General features: G+C 35.8%; 1 protein-coding gene across 5 annotated transcripts in view; it reads left to right on the plus strand.

The window, feature by feature from the left end:
* The window catches only part of ACSS3 (acyl-CoA synthetase short chain family member 3), an 84,746-nt gene that overhangs the window by 15,464 nt on the left and 43,529 nt on the right, over window positions 1-25,753 (plus strand). For all 5 annotated transcript variants that reach the window (XM_030260534.4, XM_072923129.1, XM_030260541.4 and 2 more), the window contains 6 exons: window positions 1,540-1,674; window positions 1,971-2,111; window positions 4,346-4,426; window positions 4,510-4,605; window positions 11,225-11,376; window positions 15,971-16,074. In XM_030260534.4, the coding sequence (XP_030116394.4) occupies window positions 1,540-1,674; window positions 1,971-2,111; window positions 4,346-4,426; window positions 4,510-4,605; window positions 11,225-11,376; window positions 15,971-16,074 (709 nt within the window). The remainder of the gene's footprint in view (window positions 1-1,539; window positions 1,675-1,970; window positions 2,112-4,345; window positions 4,427-4,509; window positions 4,606-11,224; window positions 11,377-15,970; window positions 16,075-25,753) is intronic.

The following is a 25,753-nucleotide window of genomic DNA, read 5'->3' on the forward strand; positions in this document are numbered from 1 at the left end:
TTGCAATGTGCCCCAAACCCTCTGATTTTAAGGAATACCACAGGAAATGGGTGTATGAAAGCAATATGGGAACAGAGGTGCAGGGGAAATAATGCTATTAGGCAGAGAGAAGAAAAGAGCAGTTAAAACAAGTAGTGGGCCTTTGATTTGCCTGGAGTGATCCATGGTGCTTCTTCACTTTGGTAGTACATCACTTTACCTAATTTAGTATTGGTTATTTTTAGATGTCCTTACTACATACAAGGCAGTTGATGAGTACAAGTGGGATCATCTACAAATTACTATAAAGTTAGTGATAACAAGATTCTTTCGTCTTAACACTTGAATAGGACTGTGTATCTTGTATTTATTACAGTCTAACTTCAGAGTGGCCTCCCAATGTATTGCACCTAAACTGCACTGTATTGTACATCTATTAAATCAGTGCATTCCAGAAAGGAAAATCGATGAATTTTAAAGCTCATCCAAAATATTTACTTTGAGTACACACCAATTAGGGATCTTTCCTGAATGACATATTTGGACAGGAAACATTTTATTATTGCACAAGAAAACAATTGAATTTGTACTTTGCTGAATTTAATTTAGCCTTAACTGTGACATTGTGGTTTATGCCTACTTAATGGGATTTCTGCTAATTAATACAATTAGTAAACTAGCTTGATCAAACTGAGCGCCATATGATAAATAAACTTCTAAAACTTCAAAACGACAGAGGTTGAAGACTCGTTCTTTTCTAAGTAAAATATGTTCTAACACAGAGTTTCTTTGGTGCTTCCTTTTCTGTCCTGAAAAACAAAAAGTAAAAATACCAATCTTTGGACCGAAGTTGAAATAGCTTTTATGCAGATTTCTTCACTTAGGCAGTCTTAAATAAAAGCTGCGGTTAATTTATTGACAAAGGTTGAGAAATCTGCATTTTGAAGGAGATATTAAAAAAGGCCCAGAACTATACATATCTGATTTTTAGTAATTTTGCACCCTCAATCCTTCAACCATCTCTTGAAAAACTCTAGCCTTACTTTCCTTCATGTGCCTTATGGCTTTTGCTTATTCTCTTCCTGTATTTCTAGTTTCCTGCCATCTCTTGTTTGCCTTCTTTTCCCTCTTTCTTCTCTTTTCCATCCTGTGACTTTTATTGCAGGCTGTGAAAAAGCCAGCAAAATTCTTCAGCTAGTATTGAAATGTGAAATTGGAAGCATTAGGTAGAAGGCAAAACAGTACAAATAACTGTTGACATCACTGCACCACTCTTCCTTTCATTAATATTTGTACAACTAATAAGAAGTTAACACTGTTGATTTCCTACTCAGATGTATTTGAAAACAGTGTCAGAAAGTATTAATGTTCTTCGAAACAAAAAGCAGATGCATGGACAGTGAGATTACACAAGCTTAATTTACTCTAGAAAACTGATCTAACCCCTGTGTCTAATTATGTAAAGGTAAATTGTATATGTTAACTTTAATGGAAAATATTATTAGGTTACATATCTAAAATACATTGCAAATGTATATATTAACTATCCTCTTTTTTTAGCCCAAACTTATTGTAACAGCAAGTTTTGGAGTAGAACCGAAAAGGAAAGTGGAATACTTATCTCTCCTAGAAGCAGCACTGGCAAGGGTACAGAGCAAACCTCATAAAGTTCTCATTTACCAACGACCTAATTTGGTAGGTGTACAGTTGTACTGTCTTTATGTTAGCCTTCACTCATTTGTGTAGTGCATGTGCCTTTACTTTTTTGCAATAAATATTTTACTGTATCTGTTGTAGTTTGTTTTTAATTTTAAGGGTGAGCATTATATTCATAAGATTTAAATACTAAATAGAACTAATGCAGTAGAGAGATTACAGAAAATTGAATAGTACTGTATAAAAAATTTGAATATTGTATGTTTTTTTTTAAATGAATTCCATTTATTCCATGTAATTGTCTTTTGACAGTTCTCTTATTTTTCAATGGGCAGGGCCATGTTCCTCTTACCAAAGGCCGTGATCTTGACTGGGAAGAAGAGCTTGCAAAAGCCCAGTGTTCAAAATGTGTCTCTGTTCCCTCAGACCATCCACTTTATATTCTGTATACATCTGGAACAACAGGTTTGCCCAAGGTAAAGGACTATGACTAGTCTGTGACCAACTATTTGGAGTTCTCTGTGAAAAAATATTTAATTGAAAAGGTTGAAAATGTTTGCTAGAGCACAATGCTATAAATGATCCACATTCTACAAATTGTTTCTTCATTTGTAGAATCTCATTTCTTCACATTTCGCTATTTTAAAGGCAGTGTCTAGGAATAAATAATCGCTTTAAATTTAAATAGTAGTAGTATAAAGATGCATTTTCTTCAGTTGTTTGTACAAAATAAACTTTTGAGGATAGCAGAATGTCTTTTATTCAGTACTGTCTTCTGTGTTTTAACCTTCTTAGATAAGCATAGTATAGTTACTTAATAACAAGACCAGTTAATATATCACTTGTGTGATAGCATTGATTGCTGACTAATCTTGTTCATTATTTACATATTAGCTAATTTTCTTGTAGATAAGATGTGCTGAATGACATTACAGATTAAATGAAATAAAGCGTGTTCTGAGTGCTTATGTTACTGAACAGTTCTGAGTACATAATACCCTGAAAATAGAAGTTAAGTGAAAATTAACAAAGGGTATTCTCTGAAAATGTTTACTTTTGAATGTAAATTAGTTTTTAGAATGTATTTTTAAAGGATTGTATTTAAAAAGTTAACTCTCTGAGTGTTTGCCTGGTACTTAAAATGCTTATTTACAACGTGGAAGACAAGCTTAATATAATTTTCTGGCGATAGTCTTACCACCATTGATTCAGAAGCTCTTAGGATGTAATGGAAAACAAACATCAGTTTTGCTGAGAAAAATGCCTTCTGCTTTTACCTTCAATGTGGGCCCTTGAAAGCAACATATATATCCTAAATCATTCAGTTGTATTGTCAAAAAACCCAAGATAAGATCCTTTGTTACAACAGATATTTTCCTTGACTGAGTATCAATGTAGTATCTCAGAGGTGATAGGTCTCAGAAGTTTACTTCACTGTGTTGTCTCTGCAGAGAAAAGTACAGACATCTTAAATCAATCACCCTTATAAGAGAGATATTTTCAACTAGCAGTAAGCTACGAAAAGTAACTCTCAGTGAATAAAATAACTTTTTTATTTATTTAAGTAACTTAATTTTAATGGTCATGTAGGAAAACTACTTGGTTATGACCATCCTAAAAGACTTTTGTTGATATCAGAACAGAGGCTAAGTTATAAGCTGAGTTGAACAAAGGGAATCTGCTGTCTGAAATTGGTGAAGTGTTTGTAAACCATTCTCTGCCTTAGCAATCAATCTCCATTTTAATGAGTTGATGTATCTCCGCAGTCTCTTATTTCTTGGATGAGGCCTGAAAGTGCCTATTTCATTCTGTTAAGTACATCGAGAGACTGTACCATGCCTAGGACAGACAGACAGCTGCATTGTAATGTCTGCGCACTGCATATTTGTTTGGTCCAGTGGATTTAATCTGATTTTTAGTTCAGGATACCAGGATGTAGTTTACTTAATTCTTCAAGGAATAATGTGCTAGAAGGTGATATTGTCAGTATGTCAATATGGTCAATATTTATTGACCATACTAACATTGCAAAATATGTCCAAAAGTTTCCTGTTAATGATGTTCCAGAATTGGTTTTGGTTTACCAAGGTGCACAATGCTGTCAATAATCTCTCATTCTAATTCTCAAATCCCTCTTTTAGCTGAAGACTGGGGTGGTATTCATTTAGCATTCATGTGTGCACTTCAGGCTAGATGAAAAAATTTCAAGAATATACTCTGACATCTTTAAAAATTTTAGAGTCAGAGCAGAAAGGGACATTTCAGGGAGTAACTCACGCCAGTTTTTCCAGGGGTCATCTACTTTGCAGGTGCGAAGATGATATAGATAGAGTAGGCAATGAATTTAAAATGTGCCTAGCATTGGGATGGTACAGTTTAAGTGAGGTAAATACTAAATCTCTTATTTTTTGTCAGTATATTTTGACTATTTGTATATCCAACTTTATGAGAGAATTTTAGCTTTGTTAGTTATCTTTTGAATGTTTGTTTTACTGTATGTTTGGTTTTTGTTTTCCATAGCTACTTCTTTAGTGGAAGTGTTAGTATGTGCTTGTTGGATAATATTCTTTTCATAAGTAAGAAGTATTTGAGCTGGATAAATTTAATTCCATTGCTATTAAATCATTAACATTTAATTGAACACAGCAATACGATTTTATCCTTCAAATCTTAATCTTAAATACTTAAATACTCAAATTTTCTCATTTAGGGTGTTGTGAGACCAACTGGTGGCTATGCAGTTATGCTGAACTGGACTATGTCAGCTGTGTATGGACTCAAACCTGGTGAGGTAATTCTATTTAAATGTCATGTAAACATTTTTTAATACCTCTTAATACTCCTAACTATAATTTTGGTTATATTTCATTTTAGGTATGGTGGGCAGCTTCTGATTTAGGCTGGGTTGTTGGTCATTCCTACATTTGCTATGGACCTCTCCTTCATGGTAATACTACAGTTCTGTATGAGGTATGATTTAGTCTAAAAAACCCCCCTTAGAAATGGCAGCATCTCCTCCAGCTGATGATCCAGATGATCTTGTTTATGCCTGTCTATTCTTTATCCCATAGATATTTAAATTGTGTGTGTATTTATACTCTCCAATCTATTAGAGTAATTTTTAAGGAAAACTTACTTCACAGTCCTTCAAGTTTGTCTATATTTGTGTGAAGAGTGATGGTTAGTGGCATAAGAAACCCTGAAAGAGCAGAACTAGAAATGGCAAATGGTGGAGTGTACCTGGGTTATTGATTAGACTACTTGTATTTTGGAATCAGGAGAGTTTTGTTTTGCATGTCTTGTGATGAAAAATACCAGATCTTAGTTGGATGCAATTGGAAGTTGTATGCTTGGAACCAGAACTTGTAATGAGTGTTGTCTCTTCTTTCCTCTCTACCACTCGAGGAAACTGAACTCAAGGCACCAATGACATCTGGGGCTTAGTCCTTCCCTTCAGGGGATGAAACCTAGTGGGGTGGAGAGGAGACTAGTCCAGTTGGAGTGGCCTATGGCATCCTTATTTTGCTGCTCAAAAAAGTAATCGTACTGCCTTAATTTGTATTTTTACAGAATTTATTGCTGATTTTTCTGAATAAGAAAGAGGAAAAAACTTCACCCAGTAGCAGAAATACACATTTGCAGACTCAAATATTGTATTAGCTTGAGTACTAAATTACTATGGTCTAATTAATATTTAAGTGCCTAATAGATGTTAATTAAATTCTTCATTCTAAGGGGATTAACTCAGTACTACCACAATAGTTGAGAAGAGGAAACCAGTGTAGAAAAATTGGCAAATGCTTGTAGACAATAAAAAGACTTCAGCAGTTTGATAGTGACTGCTTTTGAACACTGATGTGCTAGGCTGCATTAAAATTATTGCATGAATTTTCAGAAGATAATCACTGCAATGAAGAGGTTTTCATTCTAGCAGGTGTAGAGTAAGCCAAGAAGGAAGTGGAGTAAGGAGTTCTTCAGTATTTTCTGTTGCATAGTCATCTTACAGTGAAGTTTTATCTCTATGTGAATGTATGGGGATCAACGTAATTATTATAATTGTAAAGGCACCTCTGAGTTTAAACTGCTGTAGAAAAAAAGGAGTAAAAATTTTACTTTTTAAACAGTGAACATAAAGAAAAATTAGAGTTAGTATCAGGCTGACCTACATATCTGCTTTGTGATTTTTTGCTCTTGGTGTGATCACTATTAAACAGAAATAGTACTTTTGCCATTTTTCTTCTCCAAGATGCCACTAATCAAGGCTTCAGACAGTGTTTGTGACATAAGCGTCATCTTTTTGAGGGTTTATAATGGGCAGAAAAGGAATGTGTCTGTACACACAGGAATACAAGTAATATTTACAAAGAGAATAGTGCATAATTTTTCCTCTGCTCAGAAGACTGTATTAATAGTAAATATTCAGAAATTTTTAGTCAAGTCTCTTAAATGGTTGCCTAATTATATATTTTGGGTTATGGAGTATCACTGTTTAGTCATGGGGAAAGAACATCGCATTCCTTTTGCTTGTGGCCCACCACTATTGAATGTAAACTGTGCTGATTTCATACCCTCACTACTTTAAGTGTTTTGTTTATTTTTAAATTACTTAGGTGACACCTTGTCATTTTAAAAATTACTATGGAAATAATGCTTTTAGTTTTCACTTGCTGTTACACCATTTTCAGACTGAAAAAATAGTGATGAATTCTTTTGAATACAAAAACAAGTGTATTTTTTGTTTTGGTTTGTTTGGTTTAAATAATCTGTCCTGCTTTGTTTTTTCTCCAAAACAACAACAAATAAGCTGCTTGAAGTCTCACAGCCCACTCTTATGTTGCTCTCGCTAATAGGGTTTCAAGCAACAGGGCAGTATTAAGAGAAAGTCTAGTTGCTATTTATGGTCCTGTGAAAAAGCAGCATTGTAGTTCCAGTGTTTGGGACTAGGGTAAGCAAGAGGATACCCACACTTTTCAAGCACCAGGCATTAAAGACTTCATTTGAGTGGTCTAGGTCAGAGAATGACCTACTATCCCACACAGAGCTGTAGCATCTTTGTGTGCCTGGAGTCTTTCACAAGGCTCTCTGGAGTTCAGTAGTTGCAGCAGATTTGCAGGATATATAAGAACAACAGGTTTGAAATTACTCTTCTTTGGCACAGTTCTTGGAGATACCCAGCTTTTCTTGCTGTTTTTTGTAAGCCAGTATCATCAGCCTACAAAGCAAACACTGTCTCTGAAGTCTGGCAAGGATCACTCTGCCATCACCCATACTGTCTGCGGAGCAAATTCAGTAGCATGTGTTGCCTCAAGTCTTCAGTGGAGCTTTGGCAGCAGGGTCACTATCAGAAGGCTGAATGTCTCTGTGAGCATATTCTTTTAGATCCTGATATGTCAGGATTTTGTGTGTGCTTTGGCATCAGCAGGTTTTAGTGGCATGCACTACATTTTCTATACAGAGAGAATTTCCTCATAATTTTGGATTTAGTGGTAATTGAAGAACACGTTGTTGTTAGGGATCTAGAAAGGGAATTGATGCACTCTTACTCCAGCATTGTTGGACATTTTATTATAGCTCTTCTTCTGTGTCTCTTCCTTCTAGTAATCTATGCTTGTGGCTTCTCACTTTATCCATACAAGAACTTTCCTATCCCCTTGCTAATTCTTGGTGTCTGTGAAACTTATTTGATAATCATGTGTGAAATCATAAATCATCAGCACATTTTGCCTCAGCATGTCTGCTTAGCTGTTTGACATCTCATAAATTGCATGCTAAATCTAAGTGCTTCAAGAAAGATGTTCCTGTCTGTTTGTCTGTCTCAGAGTCTCTTGGTATTTTCTGTGGGAATCTTCCTAGCTCATACAAGAAATGTCTGTTCTTACTTTCCTCTTTTAAATTAGGTGAGACAGATCACTCTTTCCGACTGCCCTGCTCCCATTTACTGTGCTCTCATTTCCTGTCAACCATAGATATTATTGCCAGTAACTTTTAAAAATCAATTCTCTTTCATTTTCATGATGTGAATACTGAATAGCAACAGGTCTCAAACTTGATCACTGCAGAAATCCAGCGGAAGTATCTCATTTGTTCAGTCCCCAATTGACTCAGCAGTCTGTCAACATATTCTGAATTCAATTACCCTGTGGTTTACTGTTTATATTGCTAACTTTTAAAAATAAAAATTGCATGTGGTAATAAGCCTTCATGGAATATGGTAGTACTTCTTAAAATTTTTGTATAATAAATGACTATTCTTTCTGGAGATCTTATTTGTAGGTTTTGGGCTCTGAAATGAATTTGCACTCTCTCAGATATGTGTTACAATCTTATAAGGGAGATTAATTAAGGTGCAAACAAGACCATATGCCAAAGTCAATAGTATGGATTTTATTTATCAGTAAATGTGAGGTAGAAGGAAATATAAAAAAGAGGAGGGGGAAAGAAAGGGAGACAGATTAGGGGAAAGTAAGTCACCACCCCTGTTGATCCAGGGTGTCCTGTTCATCCTCTTCTTCTGTTTTTCTCCCTGGTGGGTGTTCCATGAAACACAGAATTCAATGGGTATTAATATACATTCAAGTGTACATGGGAATGCCCAAGTGCCTCCCCTTATGAGGGTGTTTTACATTGTCTTATGCAGCAGAGTCTGAATCTGTTGAAAAACTTTGAATCACTTGCAGTTCTCTGGTGTAAAGCCTGAGGAATGAGTTTGGGGACCTTTGGGGATCTTTGATGGTTCATGACCCCTTCTTAGACATGAGAGTCGCCTCTCATGTGGTTGTCTCATGGTGTGGATGTTCACTCTCTTGGTCTTATGTGTGGGTCTCAGATTCAGTCAAAGAGAGAAACGGGAGTTTCTAGACAGGCAGAAGCCTGGGAAAGAGTTGGAAAAGAATCTAAATAATTCTCTATCTCTCTTGTTATTCACATTGTTTATAGTTAAGTTCTATTACTATGCATCAAGCACTTTGCACCAATGCTGTGGCTTGTTTTCACTTCGGGACCAATGGAGTTGGTCCCCATGAAGCTCTGTATAAAAGAGCAGTGTATTTTGAATAAACCAGAGTTTTACTCTCAGCAGCCTTCTGGTCAGTCTCTTCATTCCCGTCCTGCCTCGACAGTGACACTTATGTGGACTAGAGGTTTTGCCATCACACTCCCAAAAACCTTCTCTCTCTTGGACACATTCTTCTTTCCCAGCCCTGTTTACTTCTCCTTAGACCTGAGGTAGTTGGACAGCAGTGCCACCTTTATCTTATCTCAAGTTCCCTGTCAGGTAGCTTAATTCACAGTCCAAATTCCTGTCAGGAAGCATATTTGAAGAGATGGACTTGGGTTGCAGATGAGCTTCTTTGCACACTTTGCTACAGTGGGCAAAGATCTTAAAAATGAGCCATTAACCATTTCAGTATCACAGATTATATCCATTTTTGTTTATCATTTGCTAAACTCTGAACAGCTTCCAAGGAACTTGGGAAGTTTTTCTGCAGAATCTGTAAGAATATTTTACACCTGTGCCAGATTTGGGTTTTTTTTTTCCTAATTCTCTGGGTTATATTTCCTATCAACTGTCAGGTAAATTTTCTCTTCTTTCTACTGTTTGTGTTTTATTTTGTTTTCTCCTATATCTGAGACTGGTAACTCCAAACCTAAACTGCTTTAACTTACCTGTGACATAAATATCCACCTGTCAGAGTCCTGCATGTTTATCCAAGCACTCCTGAAGGCTTAACATTTGGTGTAGAAGATACTGTCAGGTTCAAGCTTGCTGGAAGTTTGAGGCACAGGCATGCCTGTGACATAACTCAGGCAGAGGTCCGGTGTGAAGCAGGATCTGGGAGGGAGTGGGTGTGCTCAGGACCACATAGCCCTTTTATGGGCTCTGGATATTTACATTTGGTTAAAAGTAACAGCTTACTTTATTACTGCAGACTAACCAAGTTCAGCTTGCTTCACAGCTAGGTGTTTTGGTGTCCAAGATGATTGATGCTAGTTCAAGTACATATTTACTTAATGAGAAGCTTGTGGCAATCTGGGGTTTTTCCAGAGTAAGATGCTATTTGTTCTAGCACTAGTGATGCGGGCTTGAACTCTTAACCAGGTGTCTACAGATCTGCAGGTATAGTGAATATTACAGGGAGAGAGTGTCAACTTGAACAAACATGTTCATGAACAAATACTGATGAACACATGAAAGTTGTGATGAAGCGGTCTGCTAGAGTGATGTTTCAAGACCATCTAGTAAAAGATTTTTCTTTGTGTACTGTGTGTTATCTGACAGGAAAAGGGACTCACTTTTTAACAAGCATAATTTTGCCTTTCTTTTTGGTAATTAAGGATAGGCTAATTGCAGAGAGAGGGCTTTTGGTGTTGATTATACTACTCTTCTACCTGGGCTGGAAATTTATTTTCTCTCCATTTGTTTCTTACTGCCTGCTTAATGCTTTTTAAAAAATGGCTTTTCAATTGTGCATTCTATTTTGTCTTATTTTTAAAATCTTTTGTGGTGCTCCTCTTTTTGAGAACGCCTCTCACCAGGACCAGTATCTCACCATAAAGCTGCAAAACCACTGGTACATATCCAGCCTTGGCTGTCCTGTGTTCTTTGAATCTGATTAATGGTTCACCAATGCTCTTGCCAGTGTTCAGGCCTAGCTGGATGCAGTAGGAAAAGTGTGTATCTCTCGATTTGCGTACTCTCTCAAAGTTATTCTTCCAAGTGCGGCCTTTCTAGTGAGAAGGTTATGGTGATACCTGTGGAGCTAAAACTCATTCTACATTAACATCACTTTCTAATTTCAGAATATGTATGGAGCCGTTCATGCAATGTGGTAATTACACTTACAGTAAGATTGTGACTATATGATTCTCTTCTGACTGCTTATCATATTTTCAACACCACAGAAAAGTATTCTTGATTATTTTTTGTTAGGATTACTTACCGTTGAACAATTTGTCATAAATGATTACTTCTGTTTACAATTTGACTATGCCCCTTAGCTACCCCAAACCAGACCACAGTCTGGTAGCACACTAAAACAGAATAGGGGCCCTTCAGGATCTCTCAGGATCTCTCATGTGGGGTAGCATGAAGGTTCCAAAAAGTCAGTTGTAAGCAGGTAAGTGGGAATCTTTCCAGATTTGAGAATAAACTTTAGGTAAGAAAAAGCTGTCTGTGCATGGGAGTATAGCTGCAGTGCCACTGTGTCCAGAGACTCCTTGTTCAAGAGGGAGTGTGGGTGTTCTCCGATTGCATCTCAGGGTAGATATAGACATGACTCTCTCTGCTGCCAGTGCAATAGTATATCTTTGTGTCTATCTTTTCATTTGCATGTCCGTTTGTCCTAATTTTCTAAGTAGTAACTAGTATGTGCTATGTTCATGTAAGGCATGGCTCCCAAAGCTCGTGAATTTATTTCTACAAGTGAACATGTTCATGGTATTATTATTTTCAACAAAGCCTCCTTTGAAGTCTTACTTGAAATTACTTCTGTTGCTGTGCTACCACTACTATTACGTGCTCAAGGCTTGAACTGTCAAGGAATTATGAGGTATTTTTATCCTGTGACATTTTAAATTATTCTCTCCATAGGGGAAGCCTGTGGGAACGCCAGATGCTGGTGCCTATTTCCGTGTGCTAGCAGAGCATGAAGTAGCTGCCTTCTTTACTTCACCAACTGCAATTAGAGCAATCCGTCAGCAGGACCCTGAGGCAGCCTTGGGAAAGCAGTACTTGCTGAAAAGGTGAAGTAAGGATACGTTGGAAGCAGTTTTTTCCAGAAGGAGGCTGCATAAACTAGAGTAACAGAGTATATTTTTCCCACCTCTGTAGAGTGCCATTTTAATCTATTCTTGAAAATATAGGTGTACACATATCTGCTTGCAAATTTCTGCTGATAGTTTTGAGGAAATAAAGGCTGTTAAAAAGTCTGACTCTAATGTTAAGAGCTTTTACTGAGTTAGGATTCCTCTCACATCTTTTACTTTACTCCCCTGTGCTTATACTCTGTAATACAGTCTTGGATTATGTCATCCCATACTGCTTTTTCCACATGACCTCTCATATTGTTAAGGGCACAGAATCTTTAGTGTTTATTTAATCAGAAGCTAGTCATTGTTTTGGTAGCTCTTCCCAAACTTCATTATTGTTTCTGGTTATGTGTCCAAAGAACTATTTCCTGTCTTGTATTTCTTTTAAGGTGCTTATCACTATACTATCAGCATGCTTCATAGTCTTAGCTGAGTTCATGCTCACAAATCCCCTGTGAGGTGAGAGAGTGGTATTATCTGTATTTTGCAGATGGTAAGCTGAGTCAAAGAGAGATTAAGGTCAAAGTCTTCTGTTAGTTTGAAATATCTAGTCTGAGACACTGAAATAGCACGGTGTCAAAGATTGAAGTATTATATGGTTAAAATGCGATATTAGCATTATATTTATGAAATGCTTCTCATAGTAACTTGGGTCTGCGAGTGTTCAATACTTCTACAGATCAAGTTTCTGTATCTTATGGTAAACATTCTAAAAATGAAAAATACATGGGTTTGGACCCCATCTAATCTTGAAGTGGAATGATTTGCTCAGCATCAAACAGGGATTGTATAGGCAGTATTCAGTCACAAGAACATGTATTACCACTCTTGTTCAAAGAGAAGGGGAGCTTCTTTAGACCTCCACATTCTAAATTGCTCAGGAAAGTTTATTATTAAGCTGGATTTTTTCGTGAGGTATTCCTTACAAGCTTATCTTGTAATGAATTACTTTCTTCCATCTGTTTTGACTGCTATCATCAACCCTTACTCCTCCTTGAAATAAGAAAGAAGCTCATTTGAGACATGAATATGCTATTGTCCTATGGCATTTATTGACAAGAAAGTGACTCAGATTCCAGAAAATTTAATTGCTGTTCCTTGGCATTTCTTAGGCAATTACTTTGTCTTTAGAGTATTCATTCAATGGGAAATCTGCTTACCTGGCTTGTAAGTTGTCACATTCTCTGGCCAGATAAGAATTCTAGATAAGAGTCTCATTGCAATATCTGCTGCCAGAGGTATAAAGAGGTATTTCGTCATTCCTATTCAGTCATATCAAATGAGCTTCTCCACTTGTCTGCAGCTTTAGTTCTCTCATAATTCACTCAGCTTTGGACTATGTAGTTTACTGGGATGTGATGCCTCTTTACTAAACCCTCTAATGCAACATTTAATATCTAGTAGGTACAGTTGTTAAGAAAGTCTATCAAGTGATTAAAATTTCCATTCTAGGGAAATACTTGGGTTTGGGTGTTACTTGGATAGACTTTTTTATTAAAGGTTGAGTGATTTCTGTCTGATTCAGTTTGAAAGCAGTCTTACTTTTAGTTCATTTACTTGATCTATGATGCTTTCTTCTTTGTTATGTGGTGAAGAATCTTTGAAATGCCTTTCTGTTTAATGCATTAAAACGGATTCTTACTTTAGAGACTGCATCCAGGAATGCAATCCTGAAAGAGGTTTCCACCATGGTACATTTTATTTCTGAAAAGTTCTGTTAAATAAATGGTAAAAGTTAATGTCACTTAAAAAAATAATGTTGAAAAAGACAGTTACTGATGAAGAAAGGAGGTGGTGGGATGTTTGTGGCATCACTGGCCTCTGCACAAAATTATATATATGAATTTTCAAAAGGTTCTGTTGTGAATGCTTTAAATTTCTTGTTTCTATTGGAGCCAAATCTTGAAATTTCTTTGGTTTTGACACAAAATGCCCCCTTTGTCTTAAACACAGCTCATGCTTAATGTAAAACCGATGTTTAGTTTTTAGTACTGTAGGTCAAGAGCTCTGTTCAACCACGTATTTATAGAGCTCTAAAGACATAGCTTTTGAAAACATCCAGTGCTGCTGAGCATCGCTGCCTGTCATATTGGAAGAACAAGTAACACCCAAAATCTATGAGCTTCATCTACCTAATCATATTCTGTTCAGCTCTTTGAATCCATTCTCCTCTTCAGAAGTTAGCTTCATAATACCAAGCTGTTAACTCTTCACATATTTGGAATCACACTTCATCTTATAGTTGACATAATTGTTGTGAAATTGTTCTAATTTCCAAACAATTGACAAGTCATCGTTTTGCATGAAATGGGGCAACAACTCAGCAGTTTAGATTAATGTTCAAGTAATTTGTCATTTGTGTCCCATAGTCTACTTTGCTTGCTTGACTTTTGGTCGGTTGAGAATGTTCTGCAGTTTTACATCAAGAGTATTTAGAGATTCTAGGTTGTTCATCTGATGTGTAAAGTATTCATTATTCATTATAAAGTATTCAAGTAGATAAGAAACTTCCATTACCTGTCTCATAATGCAGGAACAAGAGGATGTGAAATTAAAGTAGCAAATTCAAAACTATTAGAAGAAAACACTTTCTCATAGAATTGACATTTCACAAATGTTGCTAAGAGGATATGTAATTAAGACCCACAACCAATTACAATTGAAGTACGTAATGCAGTTCTGCCTGCTTCTCTCTGTTCTGTGCTGCTGTTGATCATACATGGCTCTTCCTGGTGAAGTCCTGAATTGTGCTGAACCTTTGTGGAGCTGTGCTGCAGTTGTGTTCTGTGTCTTTCTCTGTGACTCTGTCACTAAAATATCCAATGCTTGGATTCTCATATTCAAGGTAAAATCTGTTCAGGGAAGGAAATGAACAAACACATCAATTGAGAAAAATCAAAAGATGTGAAAACATTTTTTAAAAATTTGTATCTTTAAATAAATAATCTAAAAATATTAATATATATGTGTGTTTATATATATACACACATACGTATTTGGTCTCCATGTGCATTAAAAATTAGTAAGAATTCTTTATTTCCAGTTAATGTTTAGAGGTACAAATGAATCTTCATTGGTGTATTTTTAGGAAAAAGAAAGCTTATATAATATCATGCAGATAGAGTTTTTCTTTGCCAGACTACCCCCCCCCCAAAAAAAAAAACAAACTGGTGTGTGCATTCCAGAATTTAAAAAAAAGAAAAAATTGTTCCAAAATCTTTTAATTTGGAAAAGTGAAGCTCAGATTATTACCCATATGAACTTTTAAGCTTTTGGTAAATAGCTTGAAGATGTGGTTTCTTCTGTGCTTGGAGTGACACCAAAATGTATGTGCAATATTTATTGCTTCAGGATCATTAGGAACATTGATCTGTCCCCTGTATGTCAGGTGATATTCTGCTGAACTTCTGTATAGTGCTTGATTGTGCTGAATTTCATGTTAGGAATGTAGGTTTTCAGAACAGCTGAGGACATTTATTTAACAGAGAGGCTTTAGGACCTTTCTTCTCAATTAACTGCATTGCAGGGATAGATGATTGCAGTAACAGGTGGACTGACATGCTTTGAAGTTTTGAGTGGGCTTTTAAAAAATTTGTTCAGTTGGACATTTCATAGCCATTGCCATCACTTGTTTTGCTATACTGGTTTGAGAGGAGAAAATAATTCCATGGTTCTTATGCTTAGACTTATGGCCCTTTTTTCTCATACTCTTTTTGATGGTTTTGTGCTTTAAAGTTTGCCAAAGAGCTAATTTTTCTTCTTCTTATAACATAAAGATGATCTTAAGCCTGCAGATTATTAAATCTGATTACTGAAGCTGGCAATTCAAAAGAAAGGAATTTTGCTTTTGACTCAGGGGATAACAAGATATCTTAACTTTTCCCTAAGTCTTATATTTTCTTGGTGTTTGTCTAATTTGCTTTCTGAATTTTATTTCCATGGAAAGATGAAACTCGTAGTCTTTCTAAATTATATCCCCCTGAAGTGATACTTGTGTCATACTGACCAGATCTAAGAATTCTATCTTTCTGTGGCTACAGATCTACTGGTTTTACAAAATCACTGCAGTTTGTGTCCACTTTTGAAGGACCAGAGTGAAGTTTTGTGTTCAGGAGTTGTTTTAATTCAAAATGTGCTGAGGAAAGACTTAAAGTGAAATAAAATGTCAATTACATGCATCTGGCTGTGGGAGAATGTATTGCAATGCTAATGAAGATATCTACCTAGTTTCTGTGTACAGAGCATTTAATTATTTTTTACCTCAACTGACAGTTGCTTGCCTCTGGTCTCCCAAGGTCTTTGCATTCAGCAAATAAAGTTTATTTTACATAATGAAGTATTAAGTAGCTTAAATTAATGCTGCAAATATTCTAGTTGTTACTTAGTAGGAAAGAGAAAACAAAAAGTAAAAATCCTCCTTTGTCTTTTCCCTTGATCTGGGACAGTGGCCAGAGACATGTTTTGCATTCATTATCTTGTTTTCCTTTCCATATCCAGATCAAGATACAGACTTTATTTTTATTTAAAGGTTCAGGATGATGTTTGTAGCTGGTGAGCACTGTGATGTGAACACACTAGAATGGTCAAAAAGAGTCTTCAAGGTACCTGTCTTGGACCACTGGTGGCAAACTGGTGAGTGGTTTAAAATACCCTTTATAAAATACAGTGAGGAGAGTATTAACAGACTTGTTTCCTGAGTCTGAAGGTAAAATTGTTTTTTCTTGCCATGAACATGTAAATAAATGTAAAAAAAAAATCAAGCAGGAGGAATGTTTTTTTGGAAGTGGTCTAAAAAGTGACTTCAGAGTATTTTTAGAAAAACATGACATTTGTAAAGCTATATAAAAAAAGAAGGTATTTTCTTGTACCCATGTTTAAAAAAAGAAGTTTGTATCAGTATTTTTCCAGGGGTGTTCTGTGTTGTTTGCATGTGTGACCGTTGTGTGACAGAATGTTTGCTGTTTAAGGCTTAAACCTAAGTTTTTTTGCATGTGTAATTTGTATAATTGAAAACAGATAACCTGCTGCATAGAGTACACTTCTTGGTCTTTAATACCGTTCTGTATGGATATCATCCAACTTCTAGTGATTATTTTAGAGTGTTTCCCATTTGTTTCACTGCAATGAAGGAATCACAGTACCAATCTATGGGTAACTTTGCAAAAATCCTAGTTGAATCCTGGATTAAGTCTTGATCAGATGTATCTCGTTATAACTGTGGATTCACATATCTTTAAATTTCACTATTAGAAGACTGTTTGGATTTTGCTTCTTACACATTGCTGATTAAACAGTGAAAATGTATTACAAAAGCTTGCCCCTTTCCCTTTCACTTTTCCTTTATCTATACCTCTTGTGTTTTCTGTGGATCATTGATTTAAGATATGTGGTCTCTTTCCCTATAAAGAAAAACCTTCTGAGTTTCTCCCATGATAGATCAAATAGAAGCTATAGAACATTAAAGAGAAAGTGAGAAACTGTTATTTCATCTATATATTATGCAGTTAAGTCAGTTGAGGGGGCTTAAAATGCATTGTTTTTATTAAAAAAACCCCAAACACAATCTTGGATAAATACTGAAAAAGTTCTGGAAGATATTAGTTTCATTTTTTATTTAACCTGTATTTAATTAATTAAATTAAACCCAGATTAATCTGCTGATTAGCTGATTAATACAAGGCAAAAGACCTCTGTTTCATTCAGTTCACTATGATCCTAATGTCTGTAGGCAGGCTTGAATGATGCAGAATGAGAAATTAACTGAAAAGGGCTAAAAAACTTAACTGAAATTAACTGAAAAGGGCTAAAAGAGATAATACATTTGATAAATTGCTGAACTGTCAATAATCAATGTTACTATATGTAATTTTGCACGTGGTTTTATCTGTTTATGCCGATATAACGATATATATTGCATATAAAATTGCCATAGCTTTTGCATATGTTTAGTGCAAAAGTTTCGTGTTACAGTGTTCTTTCAGATGTATCTCAAGTATGTAAATATCAATGAGAGATTTTAAGCATATGGATATAATACACACTGTATAGAGGTAGGACTGTGTTTTAGACATTTTTCAAAGAAGACCAAGACTCAGCTCAGACTACAGTGTGTTTCTTGATTTGTATATTCAGGGTGTGCTCTTAAATTTAATTATACTGTGGCTTAATGAACTAAGGCCATTTAAAATACAGTGTTTTCATTGTGTTCAAATACACTGAGAGCATTTAATAATTTGGTTAGAGTGAAGACCCAAGTGATTTGTATGGAAAAGTGAGCTATTGAATGAAAGCAAGGCCTTCAGTCTGAAGGAAAAAATGTACTAATTCAGTTCCTATCAAAGAACTGAACTTTAAGGGATAAGGATGTAAAAGTCACAGAGTGATTAGGTTAATGAGGACCTCCTGAGCTCATTTAACTCGGTCCCCCTTCTCATGCAGGGTCAGAGAGAGTGTTGCTCAGGATCCTGTCCAGTTTTGATTATCTCCATGGATAGGGATTCTCTGGCCGCTCTGGCCAGCCTGTGCTATTGTTTGACTGCCCTCACAGTAAATACATATTTTTGGGGCTCAGATGGAATATCCTAGTTTTAGTTTGTGCCTGTTGCCTCTTGTTCTGTCAGTGGGCATCACTGAGAAGTCTAGCTAACATTTCTTCAATGTGTGTAAATACTGGATGCATCCCAAGAAGGCCTACAGGGGTGCCTTCTGTGAGAAGCTGCCAAAAGCTTCCTTCATGTCTGGCAGAGTCAGTCCCTGACAGCTCCAAAGATGGATGTGCTGCTAGTCATGCCTTGGCCAATTAGAAATGGTGGTAACATGGTAATATGTGATAACATACTCAAAAATGAGGAAAAAAAAGTTATTGCATAGCTGTAATTGCAGCCAGAGAAGAGCGGTGTGAGAACATGTGAGAGAAACAACTCTGCAGACACCAAGGTCAGTGGAGAAGGAGGGGCAGGAGGTGCTCCAGATGCTGGAGTTGAGATTCCTCTGCAGCCCATGGTGCAGCCCATGGTGAAGTAGCTGCCCCCTGCAAGCCATGGAGGTCCACAGGAGGCAGGGATCCACCTGCAGCCCATGAAGGAGACCCACGCCATGGAAGGGGATGACCGAGGGGAAGTTTTGACCCTGTGGGAGGCCCATGCTGGATCAGGCTTCTGGCAGGGACCTGTAGATCCATGGAGAGAGGAGCCAATGCTGGAGCAGGTTTCCTGGCAGGACTTGCTACTTGTACCCTTTCCTTGATTTCTTGAACTGTGGAGAATTAAACAAGGCTCCAGAAATGGCCTCACTAGGGCTGAGCAAATTATTATTGCTGAATCTGTGGGTCCTGGAGCGCAGCAGCCATTGCCTCAGGTGAAAGCAGTCTTCCCTTCTCTTCACTCACCTCTGCTTTAGCAGAATACAAAGTAGATGCCATTAATTGCAAAAAACCAAGCAGTTCTGTCACATTATCTGTCACATATCAAAATGTTGAAAGTGGATTTCTGTGCTGGAAAAGCCATTTCAACCAAACAGTATTGGATTTCAGTACATGGGGTTAAAGGTGTATGTACTGAATGTGAAATATTTTACAGAATAGATAACTGGCTGTTTAATTTATTAGAAATAGGCAAGGTTAGTGATTGATAACAGCGTAAGGACCCACAGATTTAGCAACAATAATTTGCTGAACTATCTCCAAAATAAAAAAGTGGCATGTTAAAAAAACAATAAAAAACCCGAATCACTTCTGTCAGGAGGAAGTTTAGACTATTAGCTGTATTATGTAGAACTAGTAAGTTTTTTAAAATGTATTTTTTAATAAATGAATTCTCTTTTTATGCCATTTAATTGTAGCTGAAATTATAAATTGCTGGCTTTATACACTTCCGATTGAAAGTTTCTGACTTACTTCTGCATATGAAAATGCTTTTGACCTTTGCTAGTCTGAAAAATTGGTACTTATTCCCAAAGCTGATATTTATCTGCATTCTTCCAAAACAAGAGCATTGCAAAACTCTGAGAAATTTGGACATCTTAATTTTGCCCAAAAACTGTAGATCTTAGTTATGTTGGCTCTTTGAGCTGAGACTAAAGCAGAAGATGGAGGAGAAGTATCTGGGTAAATAATCTTTCTTGCATAATGGAGTGATTTCTATTCCTTTGTTAATGACTGAGAAAGTTAAGGAAAAGATGAGTTTTGTAGAAATGAGAAGTGACTGAGTCATCATTTGAAGATGGAAATGAGTATGGGGGAAATGAAAGGCTGACAAAAGTATTATAAATAGGAGTGTTAACCACTTTGTACTTCAGGTTTAGTAAGATGTCTTCAAAGCTCTTGGCTTCTTTGCCATATTTATAACTAGAAATAAATTAGTATGGACAAAGAAACTTGGATTTCTTTAATTTGTTCTTGAAATATTTATGGTGTGTAGTTAAAATCACTGTGAACTGTAACAATACTTTGAAACAGAAGAAGGCTTTCGTTAAGGAACTTTAAAGCAGCTACACCTGGAAAAGCTGATTGCTTAAAACTGATTTGTGTCAGTATACCTTCTTCAATAACACTAATTTTAAATGTTAATGTTTGTGTTACAGGTATAGTAAGCACATCTTACAAACCATGAAATACAAGTCACAGGATCAATGAGTGGCAAGGAGGATTTCAGGCAGTAAGGACTGGGAAGAACTCGCTGTTTTCTTTGGAGATATGGCAATGGATGAATGAATGTTTTTTTCTGATCCTCTGATCCTATGCTGGAGAGAGGAGAGTTTTGTTTGGCTTGGTGCAGGTGTTAAGTTTTTTGCTTATTTATACAAATTGACACTTAGCACTTCAATAGCAACTTTCATCTTCAAAGTTGTTGTGCAAACATAAGCAATTAATACTTTTGACACCCCTGTGAAGTAAGTACAGTTATTCCAGTCTTGCAGACATTATATGGAGAAAGAAGAGTATTCTGCCCCAAAGTAGCCTGTAAGCCTTAAATTCAATGTCAAAAAAAAGTTTTTTGGTTTTTTTTTTTTTTTTTTTCAAAGAGATAATTTTTCTGGTCTTATTTACATATATTTTGTGATATTTTTTTCTGAATGGGAGCTGGAATGCACATTTTGGACTTTGTTTTCTCTCTCTGTGTAGTTATGTTTTTTAGTCACTCTGTTTTAGTATTGCAGGTAGTTAAATTACAAGGATCCTTTCCAAATTTATTTGAAGTTGCCTAAACACGGTTTGGGTTGTATCTGCTGTGTGACTGCCCTCATTCTAAGGGAGGGGCCTCAACAGACAAATGTGAGTTTGGCTTACCTTGATTTTAGAGCTAGCTTTGAGTTCTAGAAAGAAAAACAAAAAAGGAAACAGCCAGGAGGTTGAGCTGTGGAAGCAGAAGACTCTTAAAGTTTGTGTTAAACATCTTCAGCTGTTTTCATGTTAGCTAAAAAATGAAACTCTGCCATATCACTTTTGACATTTTGAGAAAATGGTATGGTACATTTCCATTTCTTCATAATAAGTATAGGATATAAAGAGTTTTTTTTTCCTCTTGATGTTTTTAAATAAAAATGGTTTGAGACTGCCTTTGAGGATGTGTAGGAAAATTCAGATGAAAAAGAACTGAAGCTGAAAATTCAGTGATAAAATATGACTTACATAAAATCTGAGTCAAGAGACATGTTTCCATAGAACTTCAGTTGAGTACTATGGCAATGAAAGTTACAGAGTGTGCAAGTGTAATAGGTTCAAATTGGAGTTATCTACTATTTCCTGAGTATCAGCTCACTAGCAGTCAAAACTATGTACGATTGTGTACGTTTTATATTTTCATGGAAATAGGCTGCCATATCCAGTAAGGAGTAGGTGTCTCCAGTAGGCATTAAGACAAAAATCAAATGGTGCTTGATACATTATGGCTGCTGACAAAGAAGATTATGTGCACATTGTATTGGATATTGTGAGACCGTGTGATAAAATTTTCTGGTAGGAATTCTACAAGTTCTGTAATATAATTAATAATGTACTCTATACCTTTTTAAATTATTCTTTGTCTTTATCTGTCTGTTACCTCTAAAACATGCAAATGCTATGTTGGTAATATTTTCATTAGGACATACTGCTATTATCTAATTATATGTAGTGGTTTAATAATGCTAATACAGAGCTTTTATGAGGACTGATACAAATGTGTCATTGAATTGAGTGTAAAAAATATGAATCATGAATAAGTGTACTCAGATGAATATATTTCAGTGGACTACTTCTGAGACAATCAAAGAGTTTATTAATGTGATCTCCAAGCAGCATGACATGGTCCCGAGACTTCAGTTTCTATTGTGTTGCCTTGGCAACATTGTGCAGAATCTGCTTTGTATGAGTATATGGAAAGATGGATTTTACAACTAAATTGTTAGCAATCTTTTCAGGTTTGCACTAAAGAACTGTTATTTAAGTGAATTGCCTTGTCAGGGTAGACCTCCATCTCCCTTTTGTCAGCTGGATTCCACATTTTGTTCTTCTGTCACCTTCCACTTTGCCCCATTCAAAATTGCAGGTCAGTCCAGTGGTTTTGTTCAATGTCATAAAATTTTCAGACTCAAAGCCAGCTAGAAAGGTAAAGAAAGGATGGCTGTTTGATTTGCAACAGTCAGTTCTTGACCTTTTTTTGGAGTGACAGAAATTCAGGTCTGGAGTTAACAGGGATCAAGAATCTGGAGTTGAAATGAAAGAGATGAAACAAATTTATTCCAAAGTCCAGGCAACTGGTTTAGGTTGTCAGGTGCCTCAGTATAGATACAACTACTTTGATGTTTTTTGAAGACGTGTGCATCCTGTCAAGACTTGAATCATATTTTTTAGTGAAAGCTGATAACCTGCAAATAGTTCTACAGAAGTGGAAATTACTTGGCAGAAACTTCTGCTGCTCTGCAGCACTGATTTACTGAGTCCCCTGATCATTATTTACTGGATAACCGGATCTATAACAGGCACTCATGGCATTCTTCATGTCTCCCTCTGGAGGCTTGCATTCTGTCCTTTAAGAAATATAGATTGTTTCAGCCGTTGTTTGCTGTTTAGTAATTGCATGTGGACTGTGTATCATTAGTAGCAGTATCTTGTCATTCCTTCAATGTCCTCTTAGGACATCCAATTCAAACAGGTTTTTGGTTGCCCTTATTGAAGGAGAGAGAGGAAAGGATTTTTTAGTGGCCATGGGCATTGCCTGGGCAGAGACTGACCTTGCAATTCTGCGTGGTTTTCTTGGTCTTGGACATCAAAGAAGGTTTGTCTGGATTATATACATATTCTCTTGGGTGTTTTTGGTTTGAATGAATCATTCATAGATTTATTGTGGCGTTCAGTGCTGTTCACTGTCTTTCACATTTCACACAACGTCTTTTCTCCAAAAACATTTTTTCATTTGAGAGTTGTTTCAAATGTGCATTTCACATGGTTTCAGTTGTCCAGTGCATTTTGGGAAATGTACCCAGATGCTGGGCCAAGAGTGCTGTGGCTTGGAAAAAAAAAAATCTATTTTTATTTATGGAATTTATTGTAATTTGAACATGGTTAAGTCTGTAAATGTACTCCGTGCTTCCAGTAAAAAAAAAAAAAAAAAAAAAAAAAAAAAAAAAAAAAAAAGCATGTATATCTGTACTAAACATTTCTGTAGAGGTTCTCTTTTCCTCATGGCTATACTCTGTTTTTTCTCCACTGGTCAGCTCCTCATCTGTGTTGATACAAATTCCTTATTAGCTGTGCTACTGCTAGTCTGCCTCATTTGAGCTAATATTTTCTAATTTAGAATTGATAAAAAGTGTGTATTAAGCTTTTCTGTTCCCATTTGACTTCAGTTTCTCAGTGCTTATTAATCTTAATCTTTTCTGACTGTCTTTGCACATGCAGTCAGGGACAAAATTAATATGGATGAAGTATAAATGTTTTCCTCCTTAAAATTTCATTTATATAGTTTAGATGATTGAAAATAAAAGAACTATAAAGCAGTCTTAAGTTATGAAGTTGAGCCATGGGCAATATTTAGTGTGCACTGAATGTTTAGTTGGCATTTAGGCAAATGAAGAAGATGAGAGGGCATGTTTAGGAATGGCTATGTTAAAATAGAATAGTGTGGTCTCATCTCTCTGAAGGAGATGAGCTGTGACAGTGCCTCCAGTTTGTATGAGTGTGGAGATGTTACAGCTTGCTTAGCTCTTTCTTGTCACATGGCAACTGCTATTTTATGTTGCCCAAGGTGAGGGTGGAAAGAGAGTGCATCTAAGATATTAGATCCTGATAAAGATACTCAAATTGCATGGTAGTAATTTTATCTGTCTTTTCCATCTTGTATTACTATGTGTGCAATGTATTAAGATTCCTCAAAACAATTAAATAGTAAACAGTAGGCACTGAGATGTGTAGTTTCTTTTTAATTTTTCCATTTATCTCTTAGTATTTCATCATATATCAGTTATAGTGTCACATAATTTGAAATTTATTTTGTCTGAAAATAGTTTGATGCATTGCTGACGTAATGCATCTTTAAACATGTCATCCGATATCTTCCAAATACAACCAAGAAGCTTTCTGTTCTCTAATCTTGTCTGTCATTTTGCTATAGGCAATTTATAAGATGTACATTATAATAGCATATATAATATTTGGAGGCAAAGGACCCTGGTGTACTTACAAAATGAATACATTAATTTCTGGTGCTTTATTACTGGCTTGCCAGTTAGTGATAACCAATTGTATTCTGCTTTGATTTTAATATTTGTTGTGGCCCACAAAACCTTAATTAAACTAGTTGGACCTTCCTTGCAGTTATATTTTGGAGATTTCATTTAAATGTGCTTTGAAATCTTCAGAGACCTTGTGTATTTGTATAATACCAACCCTCACAGTTTGTAAGTATATTCTGTGATTGGATAATTGTGAAAGTGAGCCTTGGATTAATTTTAATGGAGTTGAGCATTGATTTTATTTTCAAATAAGTGAATTGAATACAGGAATAGAACAGTTATATTGAAAATATTTGGCCTTCACAGGTGTGATATATATTCATGGTAATAGATGCATTATGACTACAAGGGCTTTAAAGCATTCAGAAAATATTTTAAAAATTGCTGGTTTCTCTTCTGACCTTCAGTTCTAAGAATAAGCATGGAAATGCAGGCACTTTCAGAAAATACATTACTTTATAAACAAAATGGATTTCTGTTTTGAGAAATGGAACTTTAGGTTTTCAAAACTTTTAGCTTATTTTGTCACCTTTTTTTTTTCTCCTAAGTCCATAAATCTTAGTCATGCTTTAAAAAAATTGCTTCATTTTCTATTTATGTCTCTTTTCTATGTTTTTGAGTGAAGTTTCTACTTTACAGTTTCTTCTTTAGAGTTTCTGAGTAGAGAAATTAGGCAGTTAAGAAGAGCTTTTTTAAGGTTCTGTGTACAATTTAGGCAAGTGAGAAAGGTCAAATTTAATTTTACTTGGGTGTGAAGAATAGGTGAAAAACACTGTTGTTTTTCCATGAGGCTTACAGCTAACTTCTAGAGATTTTATGTTCTGTTTTATAGAGTGCTAGTGGGATGAAAAAAACTTATTTAGAAGCTACTTCAAGATAACAAAGTCTTCTGATCATCTGCCAAATGATTGTAACCTAAATTGTAAGCAGCCTGATGGACAAGGTTATACTTTAGATGTGGGAGTCTCTCTAAATAACATTAGAGCGAGAAAGTCTTAACTGAAATTCTTTCCAGTTGTTTACTGTGTATTCTTTACCCTGGCTTTTTTAAAGTTTTTAAGGAATTTAAAAACTCCTTGTAAGACAAGTGTGAAAATCTTGATTACAAATCACCAAATTTGCATAGCTCACCTAAAAGCGGATATTTTGGAGGTTTTTGCTAAAGTAGCCCCCTGATCTGCACTTACCATATTTGATTATTCTCTGTGCAGCTGATATTTATTGTATTGATGCTGCATGTGCTTAATTCACAAGAGGAATAATTAAAAATGCAGTCAGATGGAGGAAAAATAAATTATAATTACAGTGAGTGTTTAAGAATTTTTCTGCTTCATGTCATAGTCCTCAGAAGCAAGTAATGAAATGAAATATCAAACAATGCATGAAAACGTTTTTTTTTTTGAAGTTTTGCTAATAGCCAGCAAAACCTTTTATCATTTAGGATGCCAGACTGTCTTTAATCTAATCTAATGGTGTATTATGTGTGAACTGAATTCAATTTCATACTTCTTTCTGACACTTGATAAAACTGAATCAGTGTATCCTTCAAAATTTACAGTTCTTCAGATTCTTCAGTCCTTGCTGTCTTCTTGTGGCTCCT

The sequence above is a fragment of the Taeniopygia guttata genome, chromosome 1A (genome assembly GCF_048771995.1).
Source record: "Taeniopygia guttata chromosome 1A, bTaeGut7.mat, whole genome shotgun sequence".
Classification (NCBI taxonomy): domain Eukaryota; kingdom Metazoa; phylum Chordata; class Aves; order Passeriformes; family Estrildidae; genus Taeniopygia; species Taeniopygia guttata.